This window comes from Triticum aestivum, chromosome 7D, assembly GCF_018294505.1.
Source record: "Triticum aestivum cultivar Chinese Spring chromosome 7D, IWGSC CS RefSeq v2.1, whole genome shotgun sequence".
In the NCBI taxonomy this organism is placed as follows: Eukaryota; Viridiplantae; Streptophyta; class Magnoliopsida; order Poales; family Poaceae; genus Triticum; species Triticum aestivum.
This window is the reverse complement of record NC_057814.1, coordinates 322,052,022-322,078,232: the sequence shown is the minus strand read 5'-3', so window position 1 is coordinate 322,078,232 and position 26,211 is coordinate 322,052,022. Positions and strand designations below refer to the sequence as shown.

General features: G+C 43.5%; 1 protein-coding gene across 14 annotated transcripts; it reads left to right on the top strand.

The window, feature by feature from the left end:
* On the top strand, positions 1–25,455 carry LOC123166411 (CBS domain-containing protein CBSX1, chloroplastic). 14 transcript variants are annotated; one of them, XR_006483501.1, is made up of 11 exons: positions 1–351; positions 3,431–3,518; positions 3,606–3,670; positions 4,474–4,522; positions 4,628–4,680; positions 9,879–10,091; positions 14,755–14,870; positions 14,978–15,035; positions 15,115–15,218; positions 18,476–18,540; positions 25,170–25,455. XR_006483501.1 is itself a non-coding variant. In XM_044584210.1 (10 exons), the coding sequence occupies exons 1-9, from the start codon at positions 163–165 to the stop codon at positions 15,187–15,189; spliced, it is 906 nt and encodes a 301-aa protein (XP_044440145.1). In that variant the 5' UTR covers positions 1–162; the 3' UTR covers positions 15,190–15,218; positions 25,170–25,455. The 14 variants fall into 14 exon arrangements, 12 of the variants coding, with proteins under 12 accessions (XP_044440145.1, XP_044440146.1, XP_044440147.1 ...); XM_044584210.1 differs by lacking the exon at positions 18,476–18,540; XM_044584211.1 differs by lacking the exons at positions 18,476–18,540; positions 25,170–25,455 and adding an exon at positions 20,375–20,790.
* The last annotated feature ends 756 nt before the right edge of the window (positions 25,456–26,211 follow it).

The following is a 26,211-nucleotide window of genomic DNA, read 5'->3' as shown; positions in this document are numbered from 1 at the left end:
GGATCGACCCACCCACGCACAAAAAAGAGGTTTCATCTCTTCAAGCAGGCCGAGCCACAGGTTCCTCCGCACCCTCGGCCTTCCCTCCCCTCACCAGTTTCCAGCCGCGAGCGAACCCGACGCGAGTGCGGTGCGAGGGAGAGAGAAGAGGGGACTAGCACCATGGCCGCCAGGCTGCTGCTCCTCTCCTTCGATTGCCCGGCCGTCGCTGGCGGGCGGCGGTCTCGTCTGTCTGCAGTGCCACGGATGTCTTCCGGTGCACCCCTCGTGCGGCCCCCAGCCTCATCCGTCCGCGCGTTCGCGGTCACCGCCGCTAGAGGCAAGCTGCCGCACCGCACCTCCGTGGCTGTGGTGAGCCCAGCTCCGTTCCTTGCTTCTTGTGTTTACTGTTTTTCTGTATTTGCAATTGGATGCTGATAGTTGCCAGAAACGGTGATTCGGGGTTTATACGAGTCCTATGTTAGATCAGAGGGGTGGATGCGCGCATATTTGGATTATAGGTTCCAACTGATGTCGTTGCTATTGTATCATTTTAGCTGCCCGCAAAGATCTTTGTATGTGCCTGAGCTAATTAAAGTTGTTCTGCAGGATAACCTGGGAGTATGTGGACATTTTTTTTTTATCTCGCTGACCCGTGTCTCTCATTACTTCTGTAGGACGGAGTTTATGCATATGCATGTCTGATTACAGTGCCATTAGGGAGATGCCCATGTTCTTGCATGTCAATCTGATAGATGTATGCCAAATTTTCCATTTGATCACCTTTGTGTGCGCTGCTCTGCTTTGGTGATGAGGGCATTCATGTTTCTAGTAAAAAAATGGTTAGGAAGTAGCCTGCTAGGATCCTTGTCGACGATTATGAATGTCATTTGGGACGCATATGCCACTTGAAGAATTAATGTACCGTTAGTGAAACTCTAACATGTGGTTCTTACTTTTTAGATGTCCTTGTATCTTTCCTACATGTGAAGATTGGAGTTGGTTGTGAGTTCACTCCTCACTCTCCATTCGTACTCACACACGGGGCAAACAAGCCTGCAAAAGTTCAATAGATGTACTACATACTCATTGGGGACCATCGCTCTTGCTAAAGGAACAAATAAACAATTGCACACTTACTCATATGTAGAACCAGCTGTAAAAGGTATAAGTAAACAAATATTGTCTTACTTTCGCGTGGGACCAATCTCTTGTAGAAGGTACAAATAAACAAATACGGGATTAGCCTCGAACTCAAAACATTGCTATGAGTTTTAGCTCCTCCACTCCTACTAACCAACTCCCCGCATGCTATAGAATAGCATATAGATCAAGTAAATTTACTAATTGACTGTAAAGCAACAAATATGCGATGAAAGACGTCATTGTGCTATGCTAATGTTTATATGCTAATTGACTGTAAAGCAACAAATATGCGATGAAAGACGTCATTGTGCTATGCTAATGTTTATATGCTAATTGACTGTAAAGCAACAATTTGTACATTGGTAGGCTAATGAACGATCATTTTGGAAAGAAAATTATGACAATAGACAATTCATATAGATCAAACAAATTTACTTATTCAAACACGATGAAAGACGTCATTGTGCTACCCTCTTTCTTCCCAAATAGCTCTCCTCGTGTCTTATTTTTAACATATGCCCATCCTTCCGCGTCTCTGAATTTCAGTTTCATATCTTGCAACCCTCCTATGGTTGTTTCAGTCACTGCATGCAACCCTCCTATGGCCGGGACAATTCACAGCTAAAAAAGGGCAGCCCGGTGCACGTAGCTCCCGCTTGCGCAGAGTTCGGGGAAGGGTCTGTCCACGTTGGGTCTTTTGTACACAGCTTTTCCCTACATTTCTGCAAGAGTCTGTTTCCAAGACTCGAACCCGTGACCTCATGGTCACAAGGCAACAGCTTTACCGCTGCGCCAAGGCTCCCCTTCAGACAATTCGTAGCTAACATATAGACAATTGAACTACACATTTTTAATGTTGCATACGTATAAATAGAGCCTGTAATATAATTACAGAAGACACGGACCATACAAAAATAGTATGGTTCACATGATGATGGCCTCCATCAACATAGCTAACCTCACAGAAGAAGCATTAGCTATCCTACTACGAATTTGTTTATGGTATCTTTGTTCTCCTCCTCTTGAATGGGATCACTTGTGTTGATGCCACCCCCTGTCGTAGCACTGGAGGTAGATACTCATCAATCTGCAATCACACAACACCACCCATGTAACTAGTGCAGTTTTTCACCAACTCTCGTTAAACAAGCAAGTATGTGCATGGTCACAATCTGCAATCTACAGCCTTTTCAACTTCCAAGTCCACAAAAGAAATACTCCAGGAATACATGTTCAGGAATACTGCAAAAAAGAAAAAGAAATGACCATCATCTCATCCCGGTGTGCAGTGGCGTTGCTGGGCCGCACACGCTTGGCTGGGAGGGAGGTGTTGCTCGAGGGAGGAAGGCACGGCTGGAGCCTGGAGGAACAGAGGCGCTGCTGGGCTGGGGAGGTTCTGGCCAGCAGGGCCGGCAGAAGTGGCGGCGGATGCTAGGGAATTACTCGCTGTCGAGATCTGCTCCATCCGGCAGTGGCGATGGCACGGCCACGGCCGGCTGGAGGGGATGTGCTGCCACCGGCGAGCCAACCCTAGGCCGTGGCGGCGCTGGCTGTTGCCTGTTCTTCTCACGCGCACTGTGTAGCAGGAATAAGAACGAAACGTTTTTCCACTTACTAGTGGCAAAGGTGGGTAAATACCTTCCAACCCTTTGGTTCAGCTTCTAGCTTTTGGACCCAAAAGTTGGCAGCTGAAGCTGAACCAAACACAGCCTTATGCTTTGCCCTTCCATGCCATGTGGCCAACTCCTCAGCTTTTTTGTGGTTCCATAGCAACGCACTGGCACTGAGCTACTGTTTACAATAAACAATCAAATGCTTCATCATCACATACAAATCGGGAGCAAAGTTGATGATTGTTTTCCCTTTGAAAGTACACAATGCTTTTAAGCTTTCATGAACGACTCGTGAGCCTCTCGTAAGTTCTGATAACTCTTATGCATTGTTCTTCTATATCTATTTTGGGTGTATTAGTCCCGCTATTAGTTGTTTACATTTTATTCTTTAATGTTCTTTTGACAGCGTGATGTGTTTGTGTCACTGCACATTATAAAGTAATATAAATGTATAACACTGAGTTTATTCAGAGAACAAGCAACATCACATTTATTGAGCTGGGAAACATTCCAACAGATATCTTTTGCATGATGATGTATCTGGTTCTAATCTTTTGTGCAAGGATCATGGCTTTATTTAATGTATATTGGGCATAAAACCATAAATTATTCGACGTTCTGTTTCCAGATGGAAGTATTTGTATGTAGTTTGTTTTAAGAATTCATTGATCTCAGGATTTCTTGCTTTTCAGGAGGGTGGTGGAGTTTACACTGTTGGTGACTTTATGACTAAAAGGGAACAACTCCATGTTGTGAAACCATCCACTTCAGTAGATGAAGGTGCTTTGTTTGCCTTGACGTTTTGCCTTGGTTTCTGTCATTAGAATATCACTCATTTCCTAATGGCAGCCTTTTCTAATTGAGCAGCTCTTGAGAGGCTGGTGGAGCATCGAATAACTGGCTTTCCTGTTACCGATGATCACTGGAATTTGGTAGGTGGTGCTATTATTTTACTGTAGCAAACAGAGAGTTGATGATATGCAACCGGGGTTCCGAATGTATGTGTTTTGGAGTCAACATGTATGTGTTCTGGATGGGACTTAATTTCCTTGTTATCTACATGTCTTGACGTGCATATATTATATATCCTCGTCAATATAGCGTGGCCTATTCCTTCTCGTTTGCACCTGATGGTTCTATTTTGAAGTCTACCAGATTGCTATCCTCCCAAAATAAAGTGCTATTATTCATATAAATAAAATTGACAATGGGCCGAGGAACCACTATCTTCTTTTGAAAGAGAGGGGCAACCTCCTCAACAAGCTTGTGCCTTAACTCTAGGCTACATGGATGTGCCTAGAAATAATATTATAGAAGCGAGCATATAGAAATTAAACTTCTTTGTTAGCTCCTCTTCTGTTGGCACATTTCATGTTCTTGCTAATTACTACCAGTAATCTGTAATATAACTACAGGGTTGATATCTTCATGTTCAGTTCTGACTCTGAATGTATGTTAAGGCTTAAGAAAGTTCTAAATATTGATATTCAGTAGGAGACATTTACCTGGAAAATGTCTTCTCCATTAGATGTTTAGTTCCTGTTCTGTCGAATGAACATGAACTCTGAAAGCATGTATATCCCAGTATCCCATTGACTTAACCTATGTTGTCCCTGGTATTAATCTGTCGATTTTCATAGAGCTTTAATATCATGATGTTCTTGTACACAGTGTTAATATACGACATTTTTTAAGCACAGTATTCACTCGTGCTGCAATTTATTTCATACAACAGGTTGGTGTGGTCTCAGATTATGATCTGTTAGCACTGGACTCGATATCAGGTATTGTTTGGAATTGTTGTGTAAGTTTCACCTTGTTTATATAATATTTTGTCCATATTATCAGCTGTCTTGCATTGATTAACGTTTCAATTTCTTTTCCTTTAGGAAATGGACAGACTGAAGCTGACATATTTCCTGAGGTGGACAGCACTTGGAAGGTACATTTTGAAAGGCTTGGACGGATAATAGACTTAATTGTGTCGCATGGTTATGCATCTACCTTTAGGACCACCCCCCTCCCTCACATGCACACGCACGCACGCACACACACGCGCATACGCATACACACAAGTTGTAGAGGTAGTTTGTCACTGGATGTGGGATGACATGTAGGATTGTAGGAGAGTTCAAATAAAAATTACTTGCTATTGCCAGCTGCCAGATGCAAAGGTGTAGAACAATTTATTTACTTTTGTGAAAGGGAATGATAGGCTTGGGCTCAGTCAAATCAGACTGGCGGTGGTGGAAACGGATTTGAGCTTGATAGCCACCTTGGCTTGGCAGCCACATGAACTTGGGCTTGATGCAGATTTTTCCCTGACAATCACGGCAGGAATGGGCTAGACCTTCTCCCAAGCCCTCCTACCACTGCCAGGGCTTGCACAACCTCTCCTGATACGGGGCAAGACTGCAAGGGTGGCCCGTTCTTCATGAATTGGAGGTGGATTTGAGAAGTAACATAAGAACAAGGCACAAATCCAAAGGAAACACAAGAGAATAACGCTATTGGACAAGGTCCACACCAAGTACTCCTCAAACCTCAGGCCAACACAAGAGGTGCATCTTGGATTCAAGAACCAGTGAAAATAACTAGTAACAAGGGTAGTTCTTCTCCAATCTCTAGGAGATATGGAGGTCTTGAGAGATATTCTTCTCCAAATCTGATAGAGGCGAGGGTGTCCCGATTTTTCGATGAGATGATAACTATCGATTTGGTGGAGACGACTTTGACGATCCGACTACAAACATGCACGACGTTGCGTCTTAGCAATCGCTAAACCAATCTCCTGAGGTTACTGACGATGCCGTAAGCACGATCAGCCTGACCATGAAGGTCTATTCCTGCATGCAATCGAAGAACAAGCAAGAGTATGATAATGCAATTTGAATTTTGTGAATATATGTTAAGTATTAATAAAAGTGGGGATCCGAAACGGGTCTTGGTCTGGTCGTTGGACACGAACGAAGTACACGAAGTTGCAATGGCTAACTTTTAACTAAACAAATCTCAAAAGTCTAAACGACGCCCTAAGGGCTGTATATACGGAGGAATAGGGGGGGGGGGGTATTTTGTGACTCCTTGGAGGAGGGATCCGAAACCAACCCTAATTCTGTTTCCCCACACGTACGGACTCTACAAACAGCCTAAGAGGTTGTATTTTAAAATTACATGGGCCTGACCCAAAAATAAGGTGGCGCAGCACCTAAAATAAGCTATGGACGAAATTTATGAAGGGGCATTTTGTATATTTCGTCCATGTCTTTGTATGTCATCACGGAGGCTTCAAAGTGTTGAAATATGCACTAGAAACGTCGTTCTGGTTCCTTTCGCGCACGCCTTCATCTCCATGCTTGATCCTGCTTTTCTGTTCATCCTTTTTATTCCATGCTAGACCCTTCATTAGTAATCAACACAAATGTATTCAATTTAGGCAACATCATATTCTCATGAACATTAGAATTGTTACCAAACATTAGAATTGTTACCAAGAAACGAAAGTACCTGGTAATTTAATTAGCGTGTGCGAGCTCTAGTAATTGGTCCAGTATGTATAGCAACAGGGGCTGTGGGTGTAATAATGGTATTGATGTCCTCATCATCCTCCCCTTCTTGAAATGAAGTCGTCCTCGACGGAAGCTTATCTTTCTCATCCAAATAAGGCTTCAAATCTGCAATGTTGAAAGTGGGATTAACCCCAAATTCTGCAGGCAGCCCAAGTTTATATGCATTATCATTTATTTTTTTCTAACACCTTAAAAGGACCATCAACACGCGGCATTAGCTTTGATTTGTGCAAATCATGAAATCTATCCTTGCGCAAATGTAACCAAACAAGATCTGGCAAAATTGACAAATTTGATCTATGGATGAAATCAAATCACAGAATGAACTGCCCGTGAAACTATTTCACGCGGCTGACCTTTTTGTGTGACGCCCGACACGAAGGCGCCACACTACACTGTGCAACGCCTCACAGATAGGCGCTACACGCCTGGCCAGCGTCGCACCCGTGTGATCCGAAATTTACTAAGTCAGTGTGCAGCGCCTGAGAGTAGTGTGGCGCCTAGCTTCTAGGCGTTGCACTAGTGGTTGCTTCATTTTGTAGTGCAACCACTAGTGCAGCGCCTGAGAGCTAGGCGCCACACTATACAGTGCAGCGCCTAGCTCTTAGGCTCTGCACAATGACTTAGCAATTTTTAGGCAGTCTGGGGTGTAACGCTGGCCAGGCGTGTAGCGCCTATCTGTGAGGCGTTGCACAGTGTAGTGTGGCGCCTTCGTGTCGGGCGTCACACAAAAAGGTCAGCCGCGTGAAATAGTTTCACGGGCAGTTCATTCTGTGATTTGATTTCGTCCACAGGTCAAATTTGTCAAATTTGCCACAAGATCTCCAGGTGCAAATACAACATGTTTTCATCCTTATCTCCAGCAAGTTTATATTTAGCATTCATACGCTCAATGTTCTCCTTAGTTAACTCATGCATTTTTAAAATTAATTCAGCACGTTGTTTAGCATCAAAATTAACCTTCTCCGAATATTGAAGAGGCAACAAATCAATGGGTGCACAAGGTAGAAAACCATACACAATTTCAAAAGGGCACATCTTAGTAGTAGAATGTAGAGAATGATTATAAGCAAATTCAATATGAGGCAAGTATTCTTCTCATATTTTTTTTGTTATTCTTCAAAACAGGCCTAAGCATAGTAAACAATGTTCTATTGACTACTTCAGTTTGTCCATCAGTTTTGGGGTGACAAGTAGTACTAAAAAGCGGTTTAGTCCCCAACTTAGCCCATAAACATCTTCAAAAGTGGCCAGGAAATTTAGTATCATGATCTAAAACAATAGTATTTGGCACACCATGCAAGCGAATAATTTCACGAAAGAACAAATCAGCAACACATCATCGCTTTTATGACATGGTATGAAATGTGCCATTTTCGAAAATCTATCCACGACGACAAATATGCCATCCCTCCCCTTCTTTGTTCGAGGTAATCCTAGTACAAAATCCATAGATATATTCAAAGGCATATATAAACCATGAGGATTGAGTCGTGACTTAGCTTTTTGACATGTTGTGCAGCGAGCAACAAAATGCTCAACATCCCGTCTCATCTTTGGCCAAAAGAAATGTGTAGCAAGTACGTCCTCCGTCTTCTTGACGCCAAAGTAGCTCTGGACAGCAAGATAATGACCCTAGGGTTCGAACCTTAAGGGTTTTGCTGGAACCCGTAATCCGACAGTACCTAATCACGCATAAGGTTCCACTTTGCGGTAAGCCAAGTCTTATTCATATGCATGAGATCTTGTCATTGGGAGCTCAAGTAGGAGTGAAGTCACCTCAATTTTGATGGCTCTTGCACGAGATCTTGTCATTAGTTCACTTGGAGGTTGGGGGGGGGGGGATTTGTTCTCTGATTAAGATCCACAATACCGTCAAGAAACTTGTGGGCGAGTATAGTGTATGTCTTGTCGCGCGACCAAAATGTTCCATGAGACCACCTCCGTGGGATCCCTGCAAAAGGAGCAAACACAACGAACTCTCGAGAACACAATGGTTGTTAATGCGCATAAGATATTTATCATCCATGTAGTAGGTCCCCCAACAAGTGCCTTCTAGGCAATGAGCATAGTTGTTAGCAAATAGAGGTCAACGACATATAAAGCATTTGTATGAGCAAATCCAATGACGTGAAACTTAATATTGTGAAACAATATGAAAAGAGTATCCGCTACCACATTAGCTCTACCTTTGTGGCACATGATGTCATAATGAGAAGGTGATATAGGGCAAAGCCCTAGGTGTCCCAATCTTTCACAACTCGGAGGGGATCAAGGGGAACAAACAAGAACACAAGGGGAACAAGCACTCAAAGACGAGATCCAATGACACATGCCCTCTTTAAGCAAATACACACAAGTACCACAAGATCCAAATTCAACTAAGATGGGGAGAGAGAGAGTAGCTAGGGTAGTTCTTCCCAAATCCACTAGGAGATGAGGGCTTGATGATCTAGAGAGATCCTTCTCCCTTAGGAGGTCTTGATGATCTAGAGAGTTCCTTGGTTAACTCATGCATTTTCAAGATACCAAAGCCTTTCTGCTTCAGATTTTCCAAAATCATTCCATGCTCAATCTTATCAAAAGCTTTCGCAAAATCCAGCTTGAGCACTACAGTAGGTTTTTTGCTTATATGACAATGAAAGAGATATTCATATGCCCAAGCTATACAGCCTTGTATAGTCCTAGACTTGATAAAACCATATTGATTGATATGAATCAGATCTAGTATAATTGCTTGTAGCTTGTTGGCCAGTAGCTTGGTGAGGAGTTTGATGGTGCAGTTCAAGAGAGATATTGGTCTATAGTCATTAGCCCCAGAGCTCCAGCTTTTTTAGAGATAAGGGTGATGAAACCACTATTCATGCTTTGCAGACAAAGCTCACCTCTATAGAACTGATCACACAAGTCATAAAAATCCTTTTTAATGACGTGCCAACACTTTTTGATAAAGTCGGTATTGAATCCATCTGGCCCAGGGGACTTGTTTGAAGTCAAGTCTTCGATGACATCATCAATTTCCTTGTGTGTGAAAGGCTGTTCCAGGCAATCAAGCCCTGAGTGGGGGCGAATCAAGTTCAAAAGCTCAGGTGGAATACTGTATGGTTCAGATTGGCCTAGTCTGTCCTTAAAAGCATCATGTAAGCGTTGCGCTTTGGCCTCATGATCAGTTACTGTGTCTCCAGCAGCATTGGTGAGAGAAGCAATACAATTAGACCTATGCTGAATGGTAGCCAAGGCATGGAAAAATTGTGAGTTTTCACTCCCAAGAGTAACCCATTTGATTTTACCCCTCTTCTACCAATAAACCTTTTGTTGTTTCAATAGAGTGAGGAGCTGTGCTTTAAGGTCCATTCTAAGAACTGTTTCTGTATCAATAAGCACTCTGTAATTTTCAAGGGCATCCAACATTGCTACTAGGGCATTAATATCTGAAATATCTTGCTTGAGATTGGATAAAGTTTGGCCAAACCTTGAGATTTTTCCTGAGAATTTTCATCTTTGCATTGAGTCTTTTGGCTGCATCTGCAAAGTGTATACTTCGTGTCCAAACTGACTCTACCAGGGGCAGGAATTGGTCATGTTCCAGCCATCTATTCTCAAATCTGAAGAGATTACTCTTGGGCATAGAGGTTTGTATGTTGATGACACAGGGTACATGATCAGAGGTGGTCATGGCCAGAGGTATAGTGCCAGAGTATTAGGGCAGGAAAGAGTCCAGGCTGGTGAGGTGAAGAACCAATCCAATCTTTCAAGAAGAGGAGCAGTCTGCATGTTACTCCAGGTATATTTCCTACCCTTTAAAGGTATGTCCACTAGGCCAAGTTTACTGATGACTGCATTGAACATAAGCATCTCATTGATACTACCCCCTGGGTTTTTCCTAGCATCAAAACTTCTGATGAGATTGAAATCCCCTACTAATAACCAATCTGCCTCTTCAGGAATTTGAATGCCATCAAGCCATGCAAGAAATTCGAGCTTCTTATCATCTTGACAAGGAGCATATATGTTAGTTAGGGTCCAACATGAGCCACATCTGGTCGATTGAAAGCAACTGAGAGGGCATATTCATTCTGAAAGAGCACTTCTCCAGAAAATTGAGATGAGGCCCAGACAGTTAGTAATCCTCCTGATGGTAAATAAGCAAAACAATCAAATCTGGCTAGGCAGATTTTCTGATGAAGGAAATGTCTATAATTTCTTTCTTGATTTCCTGAAAACAGACCATAGAACAACCACTCTCATCAATCTTATTCTGGATATGCAGCCATTTATCTGGAGAATTGATGCCTCTTATGTTCCAGTTAAGTACTTTCCAAGCTTGCTTGGTCACTGTGAACAAATAGAGGGAGTGGGGTGCACAAGGGTACATAGCAATGACCTGAGAGGGACCAGGCCAAGGCAACAACATATACAAACTGCAGATTATCATCATAGTCACATAGACCTTTAACTGAACATAAAGCCATAAGAGTCTGCATTACATAAACATTCAGAAACTGGAACTGGAAGGCTAAGTAATAAGCCATAGGATAACAAAGGAAGCTGACTAGAGCTGCAGTTCCTCTTTCCTTCACTGCCTTACTTCTTCTTGGGGTTCTTCTTGGTCTTGGCATCATCAGGAACCTTCTTGGATGTTTTCTGCTTCTTCTGCACTGGAGGCTTGCTCTCCACCATCCCAAATTTATCATAGAGGCTCTTGACCACCTTCTTGTTAAGTGGAGGAGTATCTGCAGCACATGCAAGACAATCTTTGTCAAGGCATGTCTTACCCTTGTAGCCCTTGGCCAGTTGCTTGAGTCTAGCACTCCTACTAACTTCTGAGACCACTAGGGGAGTTTTCTGTTGCCTTCTCCTGATGTGCACCACAGAAGTACTAAAATGCTCCACTTGCACAACATGAGAGGATCTAAGTGCCTGTGGGGGTGGAATAACCCTTGGTAGCATTCTGTCCAGCCAAAAACAGAGAGCACACTGGCGGGGCTTCTGATGGGCAGACTTGAGGGACCAGAAAAACTGAAAAGACAGTCCATTTGAATTGCCTTCCTGGATTAACTGCCAAAGCTTCGATTGAAGAATATTTTTTACCCTCACAAAATCCTCAGATGACAGCAATTTAGCTATGAAAAAGTCAGCCCAAGATACTGGAACAGACAGACTGGCAGTTTGGTAAAGCAGGACAAAAGTGTTTCTGCCAGGCAGCTCTTCCTTCCTGAGAGAAGACAGCAGTAAGCTGGAGATTGTCTGCAGTTTGAACCTCTTTGTCCTGGGTCTGAACAACATTCTTCTCCAAATCAGCTTGAACAGGATTGCCTATAGCAGAGGAGAGAGTGGCAGGTGTTGTCATTGCAATCTGAGGTGTTTCAGTAGCTGCACAATGAGAGAAGACAGGGGGTAGACTGTAGAATAGGTTCTGACTCAAGTAGCACCTCATGCTTTGCATCTGCAAAAGTAAAAGTCCCCTCCACTGCAGCACAAGGCAAATAGTCCAACTTTCTCTGGTGAGAGGATAGTGCAGTCAGAGGCAGAGCATCATAATCCACTTGCTGTTCAAGTACCACCATACCAAGATGGATGTTCATAATAATATTGCCAGCTTGCTGGACTGGAACATCAACTAGCTTTTCATTTGGAACTCCCATGCTCACCTGGAATGCATTGACGGAATCACTAGAAGTGTTCTCTTGAGTCCTGAGTCAGAACTGAAGGTCACAGTCAGATCACTAATGGCCATCTCCACCACAGGAACATTAAGATCCAGATCATTGGCCTGCACTTCATGAAGAATTGGTTGAATAGGAGGATGATTATGAATCACAGGATTAAGCATCTCTTCCAGTTTCTGGAATTCCTCCTGATTGAGCTCATGAGCCCCTGCTATAAGATCACTGATCTCCAGGAATTCTCCTGGTACATGCTGCCGTGGGTTTTGATTTAAGTCAATAACTGGTCCCAAGATATGATTAACATTCTGACCTCCAATATTAACCTGATCCTGCAGATTAGGGTCAGAATTATGCTGTAAATGCTGATCATGCTGCTCCTCGTGCCCAATGTCAGCAGGCTGAATCCCCTGGCTGATCATCCCATTCTGGCCAAAACTGCTCCTCATGCCCAATGTCAGCAGGCTGAATCCCTGCTGATCATCCCTCCGGCCCAGATGGTTTACCGGTGCTTTTTTCAGAGCTTGCTGGAACACCATCAAATCAGATGTCATGGTGGTGATTAACCTCTTCTCCAACCTGCAAATGGCTAACTTTCATTGGCTCAATTTGCCAGACATTGTTTTGATCCCCAAGAAAGAGTCTGAGCCGTGTACTACCTTCCATCAACGTGTCTAAAGGCATCAAGAAGAGTCTGAGCAACAAGATGAAGGCTTTCCTTTGGGGCTGTACCTAAAGGATTTATGGTGGAAAATGCAAGCTTAATTGGGAGCATGTTTGTCGTCCAGCCGATCTGGGAGGGCTTGGAGTTCTCCACCTCGGCAAGTTCTCCTGCGCCCTGCGCCTCTGCTGGTTGTGGCTTGTTTGGACATCCCGGAGGCCTTGGGTTGGTCTCGATCTCCATTGCTACCACTCCTCTGGTTGTGGTTTGTGTGGATTTGAACCTAGTTTCATGTTATTCTTTATGCGAACACATTTTTTCATATTCTCTGGAAAAGAGATGCGGAATAACATCACTCTCAGTCTTGCAGAATTTTCAGAGTGATCTTTATAAAACCATCTGGCTAGTTTTATTTTGTAATATGGTTCAATCGTTTCTTTTCCATCGTGGACACGTGTACAGCAGTGTCCTGCTTTGTTTATGAATGGTTCGGTCTTCTGCTGGATCGTACCTGTTTGTACAACTGTGGAGAAGTATATAGCAGTATCCTGCTTTGTAGATGATGGAACATGATGCAGACGAGGAGCACATGGAGGCGCACCTCCCTGTAATTTGAAACATTGGGATGCGGACTGAAATCGTTTTAGTTTCCCTATTGAGCCAATACAGTTTTAATACAAACAAGTATGACTCGCATGGCATTGCAGAGAAGTAATGATGAGTTAAGAGCAAGTACAATAGTGGGCTTATAGCCTGCTTACATGACAATTTTTTTTTATGTGGAGGAGAGATGTGAAAAAGTAAGGAAAGTGGGCTCTTATGCAAGAGGCTGGCTATATGCGTACTTCTAGGCAAATATAATAAATGTGATGAAAGAGAAAGAGAGAGGAGAAAAAAAAGTAGTAATGTGATAGCCAACCTTATAGCCCACACTATTGTATAAGTGGTTATAGATGATGGCTATAGAAGACATGGCGGCTTTATATAACAAGCACTTGGTTATATTATTAACCATGTTTTAATAAATGAAAACAAACGACTGCATGCAATGTAATTAGTGTTAATTCATCTTTGTTGGACCATGAAGATAAATAGTTACGTGCAGCTGCATAGTGTTAATTCATCTTTGTTGGACCATGAAGATAAATAGTTACATGCGGCTGCACTGATAAATCAGCAGGCAACATTAGTAGTAACATAGCTTTTTTACATGAGAAAAACTCCTAAGATTAGTATGTAATTTTTCTAGAATTATTATCACGAAGTTCTTGGGTTTTTACTAGAAATAAAAAGAAAGACGTGATCTCGTGGAATTTGTATCATGATTTTTCCAACAATTACTCAATCCACATATACTAATCTTTTCTAATATATGGATTTCTCATTCTTTTTTATTTGAAATTTTAACAATCACTCAATCCACTATTTATTTTAGTTACCCCATGATGCGATTCTTAGTTTTATAGAAGACACATAACTTCCTGAAAATATATTTGATTTAACATTTACTAAATCTTGAAAATTGTTTAAATGCATTAAACATAAATTATTTTTAAAGTTGAAGCCATATTACAATTTTAAAATGGGTACAAAAACATAAACTTGTGATATTTGTAAAGTTGAAATAATATTGCAGTCTAAAGGCTTGGTACAAATTGAATATTAGATGTGTTGCATGATTCAAAACTCTGGGCTCAACAAAATCCACATGCATGTGATTCATGAGTTAATGATGATGTCGTTGTTCGTTGTTGGGGGTAGGCACAGGAGCATGTGGATGAGTGAGCCAGGAGGGGACAGTCTGTGCAAGGAATACCTCCTTATACTACTTATACAAGAAAATGTAGAATAAACTATATCAAAGAATACACCATGCTAATATAGCGGTGCAAATCCCTATGCATATTGAATGGTGAGATATCACAGGAGGTAGCCTGCATTTTCAATGGAACATCACCAAATCATTGATAACCAGTTAGAAAAAGAGTAAATGACATTGGCGCGAATCAGAATGCAATGAGTTCTCCAAGCATGTGTATCTGCATGCTTAATTTCTCGTATTAGTATACATTGTTTATTTTCATGTTTTTCTCTGATTCTACTCCAACCCCTGCCTGTAGACTTTCCATCACATACAAAAGCTCTTAAGCAAAACCAATGGGAAAGTAGTTAGTGATGTTATGACTTCTGCACCTCTTGTGGTGCGTGAAACTACTAACCTTGAAGATGCTGCAAGGTACGTGTACATCACTGATTGGTTTCCAGAGATTATATGGACCAACTTGTATGTTAATGTTTCTTAAAGATAACTTAATTAGATGGTGGTGATATTTTGGCATGCAGGTTACTTCTTGTTAGTAAATACCGCAGGCTGCCAGTAGTCGACAGTTCGGGCAAATTGGTGAGTGGGCCAAGCCTTGCTATTTTTCTCCTTTTTTTGCTCTACTTAATTTATCTTAAAACAAACTTCGGTTTGTAAGGTTGGAATCATCACAAGAGGGAACGTCGTCAGAGCTGCTCTTGAGTTTAAGAAAAATGTTGAAGGGAGTCTTTGAAGTGGAACTGTAGATGATCCTTTCCGAAGGTGAAACTTGAACATATTGCTAGTAGGCTAGTTTAATTGCAGTTGGGATACATGTACTGTCACAGCCCTAGAATTATTTTAGCTCCAATAATTATTTTGGTTTGATTAGTTGCATTGTGAGCATCATGCATCATCCTTAAATTTCAAAATTTTGAATTGAGGGAATTTTCAAAGCCTCTGCTAAATAAAGGGCAAAGAACCCCAAAAAATGCATCCAATGTTTCAAAAATGCCTTTAAAATAGTTCTAAGATTTTTGTCAAGATTTATATATCAAACCAAAATTAGGAACATTTTTGAGGAATTATTTTTGGGACTTTGAATTTAAATCATATTGTATTTGTATTTGAATTTATATTATATTATCAGAATATAATTTGAAATAACTTTGAAATAATTTATGTGCCTTTGGATAATTCTACTGTGCAACATAAAAATATTCAGGGGAATTTTGTCATTGGGTTTGAATTTGTTTTATTTGAAAACAATGACAAAATAAATAAATAAAAGAAAACATAAAGAAAATAAGGAAAAGCAGAAATTGTACCTGGTTTACCTGTGCGGCCTAGAACTGTTGTAGCCGAGGCCCAACCCAACTCCCCACCGTCCCCTACCTCTTGCTAGTAGGAGCAGTTGTGTGTCCGCACGCGCACGCTCGCGGCCACCTCCTCCTTGCTTGCTTCCCCGCCTCCTCGTGCCCATCTGCGTCGCATGGGAGATGCCCCGTAGCCTCCTCTATCCTCTCCCTCGCTCTCTGGCCCTTCCCTCTTCCCTACGCTCTCTCTCTTCTAGCCTCAAGCACCGTCACAGTTCACTGCAGCCACGGTGCACCCCACGCCTTACCCTCATGTCCCCGAGCTCTGCCCCGACTCCGCGTGCCTCTTCGTCCAATCATGCAAGCCCGGACGCCTGGAAGTGTCGCCATCGAGCTCGTCCCTGCCGCCTCTGCTCGAAGACCGCTGGCGTAGATCCATCGTCTCCAGCGTCTCCCCCGCCACACCGAGCATCTCTCTGTGACCGTTGTGAGCTCCTCTGCCGCTCCTTTCTCTCCCCGTGCTCCATTGCGCTGCATAGCCGTCGCTTCCATCAAGCCCGATAACTCCTCGCCGCCGGCTTTGATGTTGCCGTGGCCACAGCTGCCACCGCTTGCGTCTGAGCATTGGAATGTGCTCAGCACCTCCCCAGCAACCCGCGGACACCACCGTCTCGCTCGGATACGCCCCATAGTGCCAAACCGAGCACACCCGTAGCTCCGGTCGCCGCATACCTCATCGCTGACGCTGTTTTCGGCCACTTCAGGTTGCACCGCTTGCACCGTTGGATGCACGCAAGCGCTAGGAACGCACAGAGATTATCCGCGCGGCATTTGGTCGCCGGACTGTAAAACCCGCCGCCCTTCGCCGCATCTGTCGTCGCCGGTGTCAAGCTGCCGGCGTGTTGACCCATTTGACCAGGGGTTTGACTCCCCTAGGTCAATGACAACTGGGGCCAGCCCGCTGTTAATTTTAGGTTAGTTTAAATGTAAACTTAATTAGCACCTGTGCCTATGCATGCGGGACCCACCCGACAGGACCTGGACAACCCAGTTGACCAGCTGATGCAATAAACATTTTCTGGTGTTTTTATACTTCAGTAATGATTTATAAATTCTAGAGAATTGGCTAAACTTAGAAAAATCATAGAAAATCAACTGTAGCTCCAAATGAAAATCCAAATAATCCATCTGTGGCATTTTCATGCAGGTTTGGACAACTTAAAATTGGTGTATATGACAATTTGAATAAATGACATTTGAAATGTCTTATATGGAGTTTGAATTTGAACCCTGGGTTCAAACTAACTTCATTTAAATTGTTGCTAGTTGCATTAGCCCAAATCACAGCATGTTGCCATGTCATGATCATGCATCATATTATTGCATTGCATTGATTGTGTTCCCTCTTGTTTGCCGGTGTTTGTTCCCTCTCGGTAGACGTCGTTCCGGCATTGAGATCGATGTCACTAGTGAAGATACAATGCTATCTTCGGAAGTGGCAGGCAAGCGACCCCCTTGATCACTCCGATACAATCCCACTCTCTTGCTCCTGATCTCTTTTATTTCATTAGGATAACAACGATTCAACAGTTACATATTGCGATAGTTGAACCCATTCCTCTGCATGACATGTCTTTGCTACAGTAATTAGTAAAACCCACTAGCATGAGTAGGAGTTGTTTGAGCCATGATGTGCCTACTCATTCATGCTTGCTTGTTATGCCTGCTATGCTTAGAGTTGTGTCAGGTCTGATTCATCTGGGATGAAGTGGAATGGTGGTGAACATGTCCTACTGTGTGAGAGCTATGTGTGTGAACACGATTTGGTAAAGGTAGCGATGAGAGGCCATATAGGAGTACATGGTGGCTTTTCTCATTGAGACCGCCCTTAAGAACTAAGTCATGTATATGTTATCCAAGAACAGCTATTACCACACATTGGGCCCTGAAATATGACCTCGCTCGACTTATTAATCGCCTTGATCTCTGTCTAGGAGTTGCAACTAGTTTCTGGTGTTTATAGGTTGTGCTGGGGGCCGTGCTTAGCGCTGTCCGGAGAGGTAGGATTTGTGCGGCAGGCATTGTGACATGGTGCACCAAGCATAGTACCATCCAACGAGGTGGACATGGGAACCCTGTACACATCGTTTGAGGTCGTAATGGAAACATCGTCCAGACTTCCATTGCGGGTCAGTTCTCAGATAGGCGATAAACCTGAACTAGAGTCTTGTGTGGTTAGTCAAGTCGTGGTCTACACCCACGCCGGCTTTCGCTTGAAGTCTACCGAGCACATGTTGTGTGCAGGCGCTAAGTGGTGCAAACATGTGTGAAGTACACCCCTGTAGAGTTATAAATGATCTATTCGAATAGCCCCATCCTCGGATATGGACTACTTGGAGACTTATATGGTTCATAGACAACTTAAAGGGACACTCTAAAATGCGCAAGATAAGTGTGAGTGCTATGGACTGCCTTCTCAGAGGAGACGGGAGCGGATTCATAATGGTGTGTTGATATGATGAATATGTGGACTCGTGTGCACTTTCTCACCTCCAAAAAATTACTGGTAGTCGTAGTACAAGATAGCCACTGAGTTAAAGCTGGCTTGCCGCAGTTGAACTCCACTACCCCTTTATTGATACTGATGCATATGTAGTTAGTTCTGATGTAAGTCTTGCTGAGTACATTTGTACTCACGTTTGCTTAATTTATGTTTTTGCATAGGAGATTCGGGCTCACTAGTAGTTCCACGTGGGCTTCGATGAGTAGCTTGGGAATCCCAGACAGAGGTATGGTTTCTTTGGAGGATCTTGTAGGTAGACGAGCTTCTAGCCTTCTTTCTTTCCAACCGTCTGTACTCAGACAGGTTTATGCTTCCGCTTGTTGCTTGTATGACTTTGTATGTTGGGTCATGAGATCCATGTTTGTAATATCATGTTATGTATGGCTCTTTGGAGCCTCTTAAATGAATACATTGAGTCATAGAGTTAAGTTGTGATGTTATGTTGTACCAACACATACTTGCATGTTCTGCGTACGTATGATGTGTGTTTCTATGTGTTAAGTCACGATAGCTTTGGTATCAGAGTCTGCCTGCCTGTAGGATTACCAAGCCAAACTGGTCGAAGTCGAGTCTAGAAATGGTTTAGTTATATAAGGGAATTGACCGTGAAAGGGAACGTGAGGCTCTTTTTACTCGTTATCCTTGTGTCATTCTGATTTTGAGGCACCCTCTTCTTTTTTACGGGGTTATGAAAATAGGTTTTCTCATCTATCTATCAAGATGACGAGGTACTATGCTAGAGACTTATAGGAAAGGTTTTGTCTTCTCGGATCGGTGTTTCCATAATAATTCAGTTGTTATGTTGCCAGTTGTCATGTAGGTTGTATCATTTTCCATGCCCGTACAACTGTTATGTTATTCGGGTCATCCAAGGTTTCTATGTAGTCTGATGCATTGGCATATCATTTCTTCCTGCTCCTATGTCTTTTGGCCATCAGAGTAGACACACAAGTTATGGTGTTGGGGTATTTCATTACCTTAACATATTTGTTGAAGTTAATAGGAGACCATGTTATGTTAAGTGAACTACCCAGAGATTCAGCCTTGTGTTGTATCCCCAGTGTGGTAATTCTGGCCATCATTTTTGAAAGCATTTCGTGATGTTATTTAGTTAGTAGGTATTCTACTTCTGGGTTCGTGAACCCATGACTCATTCGCTTATCACCGTAGATAGTGACTGTAGCTCCTTTAGGTTGATTAGTAACTTTATTCTAGTCTTCGAGGTCTATGGTATATAATTCTTCCAATACCATGAACCATCCTTGGCAGAAGTTCTTTTGAACCAAAGATCACAACGAGAGTGCTCTTGATGAGTTCTCCATTCCATAATTGTGACTGCCAATCCTACCTTTCTGCATGGGTTATCCGGAAGAAATATGTTAAACTTATTCGACATGCTAATCTATGCACCCACAACTCAGAAAATCATGTGTTCCTTTGAGTTGTCCCTCTTCATTTGTATTCCGACCTTCGTCTACCAACTGATAGTTAGGAGTAGTTGTGCATCCGTGTTCGTCAATGCCTGTTACCACTTTGGTCCGTCGGGTCATTCTATTTCAGGATGACTAGGAGAAACAACCTCCAGTACCTCATTCATTTCTAGGGTTGGGTCAAAGTAGTTGTATTCCGCAGATCAAGAAAGCCAATCCAGCTTTTGTTCTGTTCTACCCTGGAGTATTACCCCATTTATGTCAGGAATGTCATGGGAATTGCACAACCTCTTATGAATTCTTGATACAGTAATACTTCTCACCGTCATCATTCATTTCTTGGTCTCCGTGTTGGTTATAACCGGTATGCTGACAAATGAATCGTGATGTGTGAAATCAATACTCCTAGCAACTTCGCTGCTTGGAAGTTAATGGACAGTAACTTCATTCTTAGTGTGTATTGAATCATCATTCTAAAAGTAACCGTGCTACCCAGTCCATCTTTCCAGATACACTCTCAATTAATGAGTTAGAATTGTGTCAATCTCTTGCTCTTTTGATCATATCGTCTTGCCCTGAAAAGCAAGATTGTTCTCGAGCTTCATAACATATTGGTGCATGATTTTCCAGGTATCTTCTCGGAAGTATTACCAGGTTGTCCCCTGACCGTTATGTTGAGTTCGCGATCAAGTTGGTTTTCCTCTAAACCACCCCTTCTCCAAGAAACTGTGTTGGATACCCCTGAGCTAGTTGGTTAAGCTAAACAACAACTTGGAGTTGGAGGATAAAAGCTTTGCCTAACTTAGTTCATTCCAAAGGGATATCTTTAGTGTGTGTGTTGAAGGAAGATAATATCTTCATCGCTTGACCTTCGTGATCAGTTGTTGGATCTATTGTCTTATCGAATCTTTTGATTTGAGTGCGGGCTATCGTCAAATCAAAATCAGAACCAATGATTTTCGTAATGTTGTCTTACTCGTGGAATTTTCCTCGAGCATGCACCATTATATCCTTTGGTCTGACCAATACTATCAGTTTGTTCACTTAACTGTGGAATTCTATCTTGGTGGAAATCTTGATAAATTGTTGTTGAGCCCATTGATAACATTTTTATCTTCTCCATGATTTGTGTTGTACATTAAAGTTAGCGTTGGAAACTTTTGAAAACATTATCTTCGTGCCTGCTCATGAAGTATATGTTTGGATGAAAGAAGTGACTTCCTCTAATTGCATTGAACTCTCTCAACTCCACACTTCTGTGCATTTTGTCAAAATGTGGCATGTAATATTTCATTGGAAATCCATGGAAAAGGCAGTCATATTTCATGCATAACGTTCACAAAATCCTTACGGTTTGATAGCATATCTAAAATCGGCGGATTTTGTATTAACAAAAATGCAACTTGTACTCCCCCCGTCCGAAAATATGACCTTTTTGCAAAATAGTCCTCTTACTTTCAAATATTTGCAAACAAGTCCCTGAAAATGTACTGTACTTGATAGTTTATGTTTGATGCCAAACATTTGGTGAGTACAGTGAGGAGGAAGGAGTACCAAATTAACCATGTGACAACTACCACTAAACAATATCAAGGAGCAACCACGTCTTTGCTCTTGGGCTCATGTCACTACATTAATTTCTATTCCTGGCTCGCTGTGACCAGCAAATTAACATACAGATCCTTTGAAGGTCCATGTACCATCTTGCCTCCTTAATTTGCTACTCCTTCCTCCTCTCCCGGCAAACAAAATCAAAGATTGGGAGACACGTATCAAGGCTAAACACTATATATTGACAAAACAAACTAACTGCATATGTTGGAAAAAGAGGACCGAATTGAAGATACTATGCTACCCAGCCGCGGTTCAGTGAATCAAACCTCAAGGTTCACTGCACAAGGATTGTCGACAAAATGATGGAGAGGAAGTAATCGGTGTATATCACTACAAAAAAAAGACACATCCATGACATTTTGGCCCGAACGAAAAAAGTTCTGTCATGGTTATGACACTTCTATGACGATAATTTTGACAAAAAACACATATCATCATAGATGTGGTGGGCTCCTACTTCTATGACAAAAAATCATGACAAAAAATGGGCTTTTCATCCTGGGCGGGTCGGGGACGCACCTGCATGACATTCTTTGGGCCGTCCATGATGGAAAAAATCATGGTAGAAGCGAGGGCGAGGAAAATTTCGGGAAGTTCCCGGTTACGGTAGGTGGTCGGGGCTGAGCGATGCACGGAGGTTTGCACGTTTCTCTCGTGTGCCTGTGCGAGACGTTGGGCTCTAACTGAACCCGAGCGATTGCACAAGTTACGTTACTGAACCCGAGTGACCGATCCCTTGGTTGTTAACTGAACCCGAGCGATTCCTTCGTTGTTGACTGAACCCGAGCGATTCCTTCGCTACTGCTGCTAACTGAAGCCGATCGAACCTTCCTCTTGATGAATAGTGACCATTGTTGAGGGTTTGATGAACAGTTCCCGGTGGGGGTTGGATGAACAGGACCTCGTGGTAGTAGGCCGTTGCTGCTGGATGAATAGGACCCCGAGGAGGCCGCCACACCCGAGCCGGTTGGGGGTGGATAAACAGGACCCCGTGGAGGGCTGGTTGAACAGTAGCCGGTGGAGGCTGGATGAACAGTAGCCCGTGGATGAACAGTAGCTGGTGGAGGCAAGCGGAAGGTCGCGGTGGATGAACAGTAGCAGGTGGAGGTTGGAGGAAGTCAACGGTGGATGAACAGTAGCCCGTGGAGGCTTGAGGAAGTCGACGGTGCATGAACAGTAGCCGCTGGAGCGAGGCAGTAGGCGGTGGATGAATAGTAGCCCGTGGAGTCCCGTTTTGCGGTACACCACACCCCTCCCGATGAACATGACCCCATTTCGACCGTAGGCGCTCCAACAGAAGTCCGGTTCCTCCGTTTTGCAGTACGCCACACCCCTCGCAATCAATAGGACCCCGTTTCGATCGTAGGCACTCGAACGGATGTCCGTTTCCTCCATTTTGCGGTATGCTAGACCCCGTTTCGACCGTATGCGGTCGAACAGAAGGCCGTTTCCTCCGTTCTGCGGTACGCCACTCCTTGTTGCGGCTGTTTCGTCCAAGCCAGTTGGCTCCCGATGAACACGACGTATTCTGACCCAGTCGGTTGCCTCCTGATGAACACGACGCTGTTTCCTCCGTTCCTTCCTAGCCGGTTGGCAGCCGATGAATAGGACGCCGTCGCTGTACGCGTTCGAGACCCCGCCCGTATGTACGTACGTAGCCGTATTTACTTTCTTGCAGCATGGCTGTATGTATGTGTAGACGATATAGACGAGACTGCGTGACATGCTATGTCGGCGGGTCTACTACAACAGCTGCCGCTCCTTACTCGGCCACGGTTCATCGCTGCAGAGAGACCGATCGACCAGTATGTACATACACGGTCGCGACCAGACAGATAACGCTACGTATGCTTTGACCATGGGTCCCAGCTGTCAGGGAGGACAAGGAGGCACTTCCTTGCGTGCGAAGATATAACTGGTGGGTCCTAGCTGTCAGGGGGAAGAATCATATTTTCCCCTGTAATAAGGAGACACTTCCTTGCGTGCAAAGATGTTGTTGGTGGGTCCGAGGTGTCAGGGGCAGGAATAAGGAGGCACTTCCTTGTGTGCAAAGATGTTGTTGGTGGGTCCGAGGTGTCAGGGGCAGGAATAAGGAGGCACTTCCTTGCGTGCAAAGATGTTGTTGGTGGGTCCGAGGTGTCAGGGGCAGGAATAAGGAGGCACTTCCTTGCATGCGAAGATATAACTGGTGGGTTCGAGCTGTCAGCGGGAGGAACATTTTTTTCGCGAAATACAGAGGCGCTTCGGGTGGGTCCCCGCTGTCAGGTGGAGGAATCATTATTTTGCGCGTAATAAGGAGGCACTTCCTTGCGTGCGGCCATAGACCCAGCTGTCAGCCTCTCCAAGTATAGTCCTCTTCTGATGGCTATTATTCGTTGACCGCGTTGATGACGTCGTACCGTCCGAGAGCACCAAGGTGGTAGACGGTGGCGCGGCCTAGGAAGGGAACGACCCGGAGCCAGGGAATACGTGACAGTGGGTGCCCATGCGGAGGGGAGTACAAGGGTTGACTGGTTCGGCTGCGGTTTGAGGCTGCCGTCGCCGGAGAATAACAGGGGGTGTGGGTGAGTAGAGGGAAGGCCTGGCCAACGGTGGGAGTAGAGTGGGGCGGTGAGGCATGTGCGGCAGCACAACCGACCACTAGAGGCAGGAGCAGGCAGTCCCGCCGTCGCTAGTTTGGGCGGCTGGTGCAAGAAGATAAAGAGACTGAAGAAGCAGCAAGACCGCTCGATTAACATCCAACGACATTGCTGCTAGAATCGTTTGTTGACTAAGTTGACAAAGCCCTGCGTACGCATCAACTTAGTAGGCCCACGGGTCAGCCTCCGAACCGGTGCGCCCCAGATGTTAGGGGGAGGAATTATTTTTGTCGCGTAATAAGGAGGCAGTTGCTTGCGTGCGGCCATGGACCATGGGGGTCCCTACTGTCAGCCTCTCCACGTAAATCCCTATTTCGATGGCTGTCGTTTGTTGAATGTTGACCACGTGGAGCACGCCGCTCTTAGAGCACCAACACGGTGGACGACGGTGAGGCCTTGGAATGGAACGACCCGGAGCCGGCAAAGACACAACAGTGGATGCCCATGCCGAGGGGAGTTGAACGATTGACTGGTTCGGTTGCGGCATGACGTTCCCGTCACCGAATAATAACAGAAGGTGCGGGTGGGTAGAGGGATGGCCAGGCTAGCGGAGGGAGTACGGTGGGCCGGTGAAGCCTGCGCGGCATCACAGCCGGCCACAAGAGGAGGGAGCAGGCAGTCCCGCCGGCGCTGGTTTAGGCGGCTGGAGCAGGAAGATCACAGATTGAATAAGCACGTCGGCCGTTGGATGGACATCCAACAATCATTGCTGTTAGAATCGTGCGTTGACTATAGGTTGACAAAGCCTTGCGTAAATAAGTTAGCCTCGAAAACTGTGGCGTGTACAACTGATTTGCTATTATTTTTTATAATTTATAGCCCATTTGCTAATTCATATGGAATTTATTGCACCAATTTTTCATTTTTAGAATTGCTGCCCATTTTCTGGTCAGTACCAGGGTTAAAATTTTGAACTAAAAAATATGCGAAATTTTAAAAATTCGCATATTTTTGCTAGGGTATGAAATATTTTTAATCCCAAAATTAGGAGCATACTAAAACTAATTTAAAAATAAAGTAATACTATGTTATGTTAAAATCCAATGAAATATAAAATATCAATGAAGTACAAAAACAAAAAAGAAATTAATTGCCCATTTGCTATATTTTTTTTTGGAATTTGCAGCCCATTTCATATTACTTTTAAGATTTACTCCCCATATTTTGGCCAGGTCGGAACGCATCCCTCCTCGTCTTGAAAGATTTACAGTCCAATAAGTCGGAGAAAACAAATGGGCCTAGGTTGGGTATTCTTCAAAAAGAAATGGCGGACTGCCTATTTTCCCAAAGAAAAAATTGTTGGGCTGGTCATGTTGTTAGGCGGACCACAGAAACCGCACAACCCAATTTATACCCTTCTCTGTCTGGACAAATCCTCAAGAAAATGCGTTGTGCAATTCTGTCATTAATTGACTATACGTTGTGCAATTCTGTCGTTAATTGACTATACGTTGACAATGATGTGGGCCCCTGCTACTTCTTGAGCTTGCGTTGATTTTTTTTCTTAAAGAGAAAAGGGTGGTGCAGCAAAGTAAAGATAAGTATTTTCCTCAGTTAAGAACCAATGTATCAATCCAGTAGGAGGCACAAACAAGTCTCTAATATATGCACCTGCACAAACTAACAAACACTTGCACACAACACAAAAAAGGGGTTGTCAATCCCTTCACGGTCACGAATAAGAGTCTTATATATATTTAGTAATTAGAAGCACCATACGAGCCTCCACGTTAATCCCAAAAAACTAATAATAAATAACCATTAGATCTTAATCCTGCGTCTAGAATAAAGATGACATGAAAACTTTATTCCCAAGTCCATGGGTATTACGCTTGGAAGGAAAGACCCAAGAGTCGATAGGTATTACGCTTGAAAGGAAAGACCCAAGAGTCCCGAGTACTGCGCTGGTAAGGAAACTTGCAATGTCAAAAAAAGAAAAAGGAAACGTGCAAGACGGACGGAATGACTTTGATGGGACGTGACAACAAGTTGTACATGCAAAATCCCTAAGGAAAAAAAGACAAAAAGAGACTTCTATGACTTTGATTTTTCAGTTCAAATGCTATACGTCTAGATATCTCACATAATTAAAAATAATATTCTGTAGGCTTTGCCTGGGCATAACAATTAATTTAAACTTTTCCCCTTTGCTTGCACCGACTGAGCACTAACAATCATAATAATATAGTTGTGAAATTGTGAGAGAACGTGTCT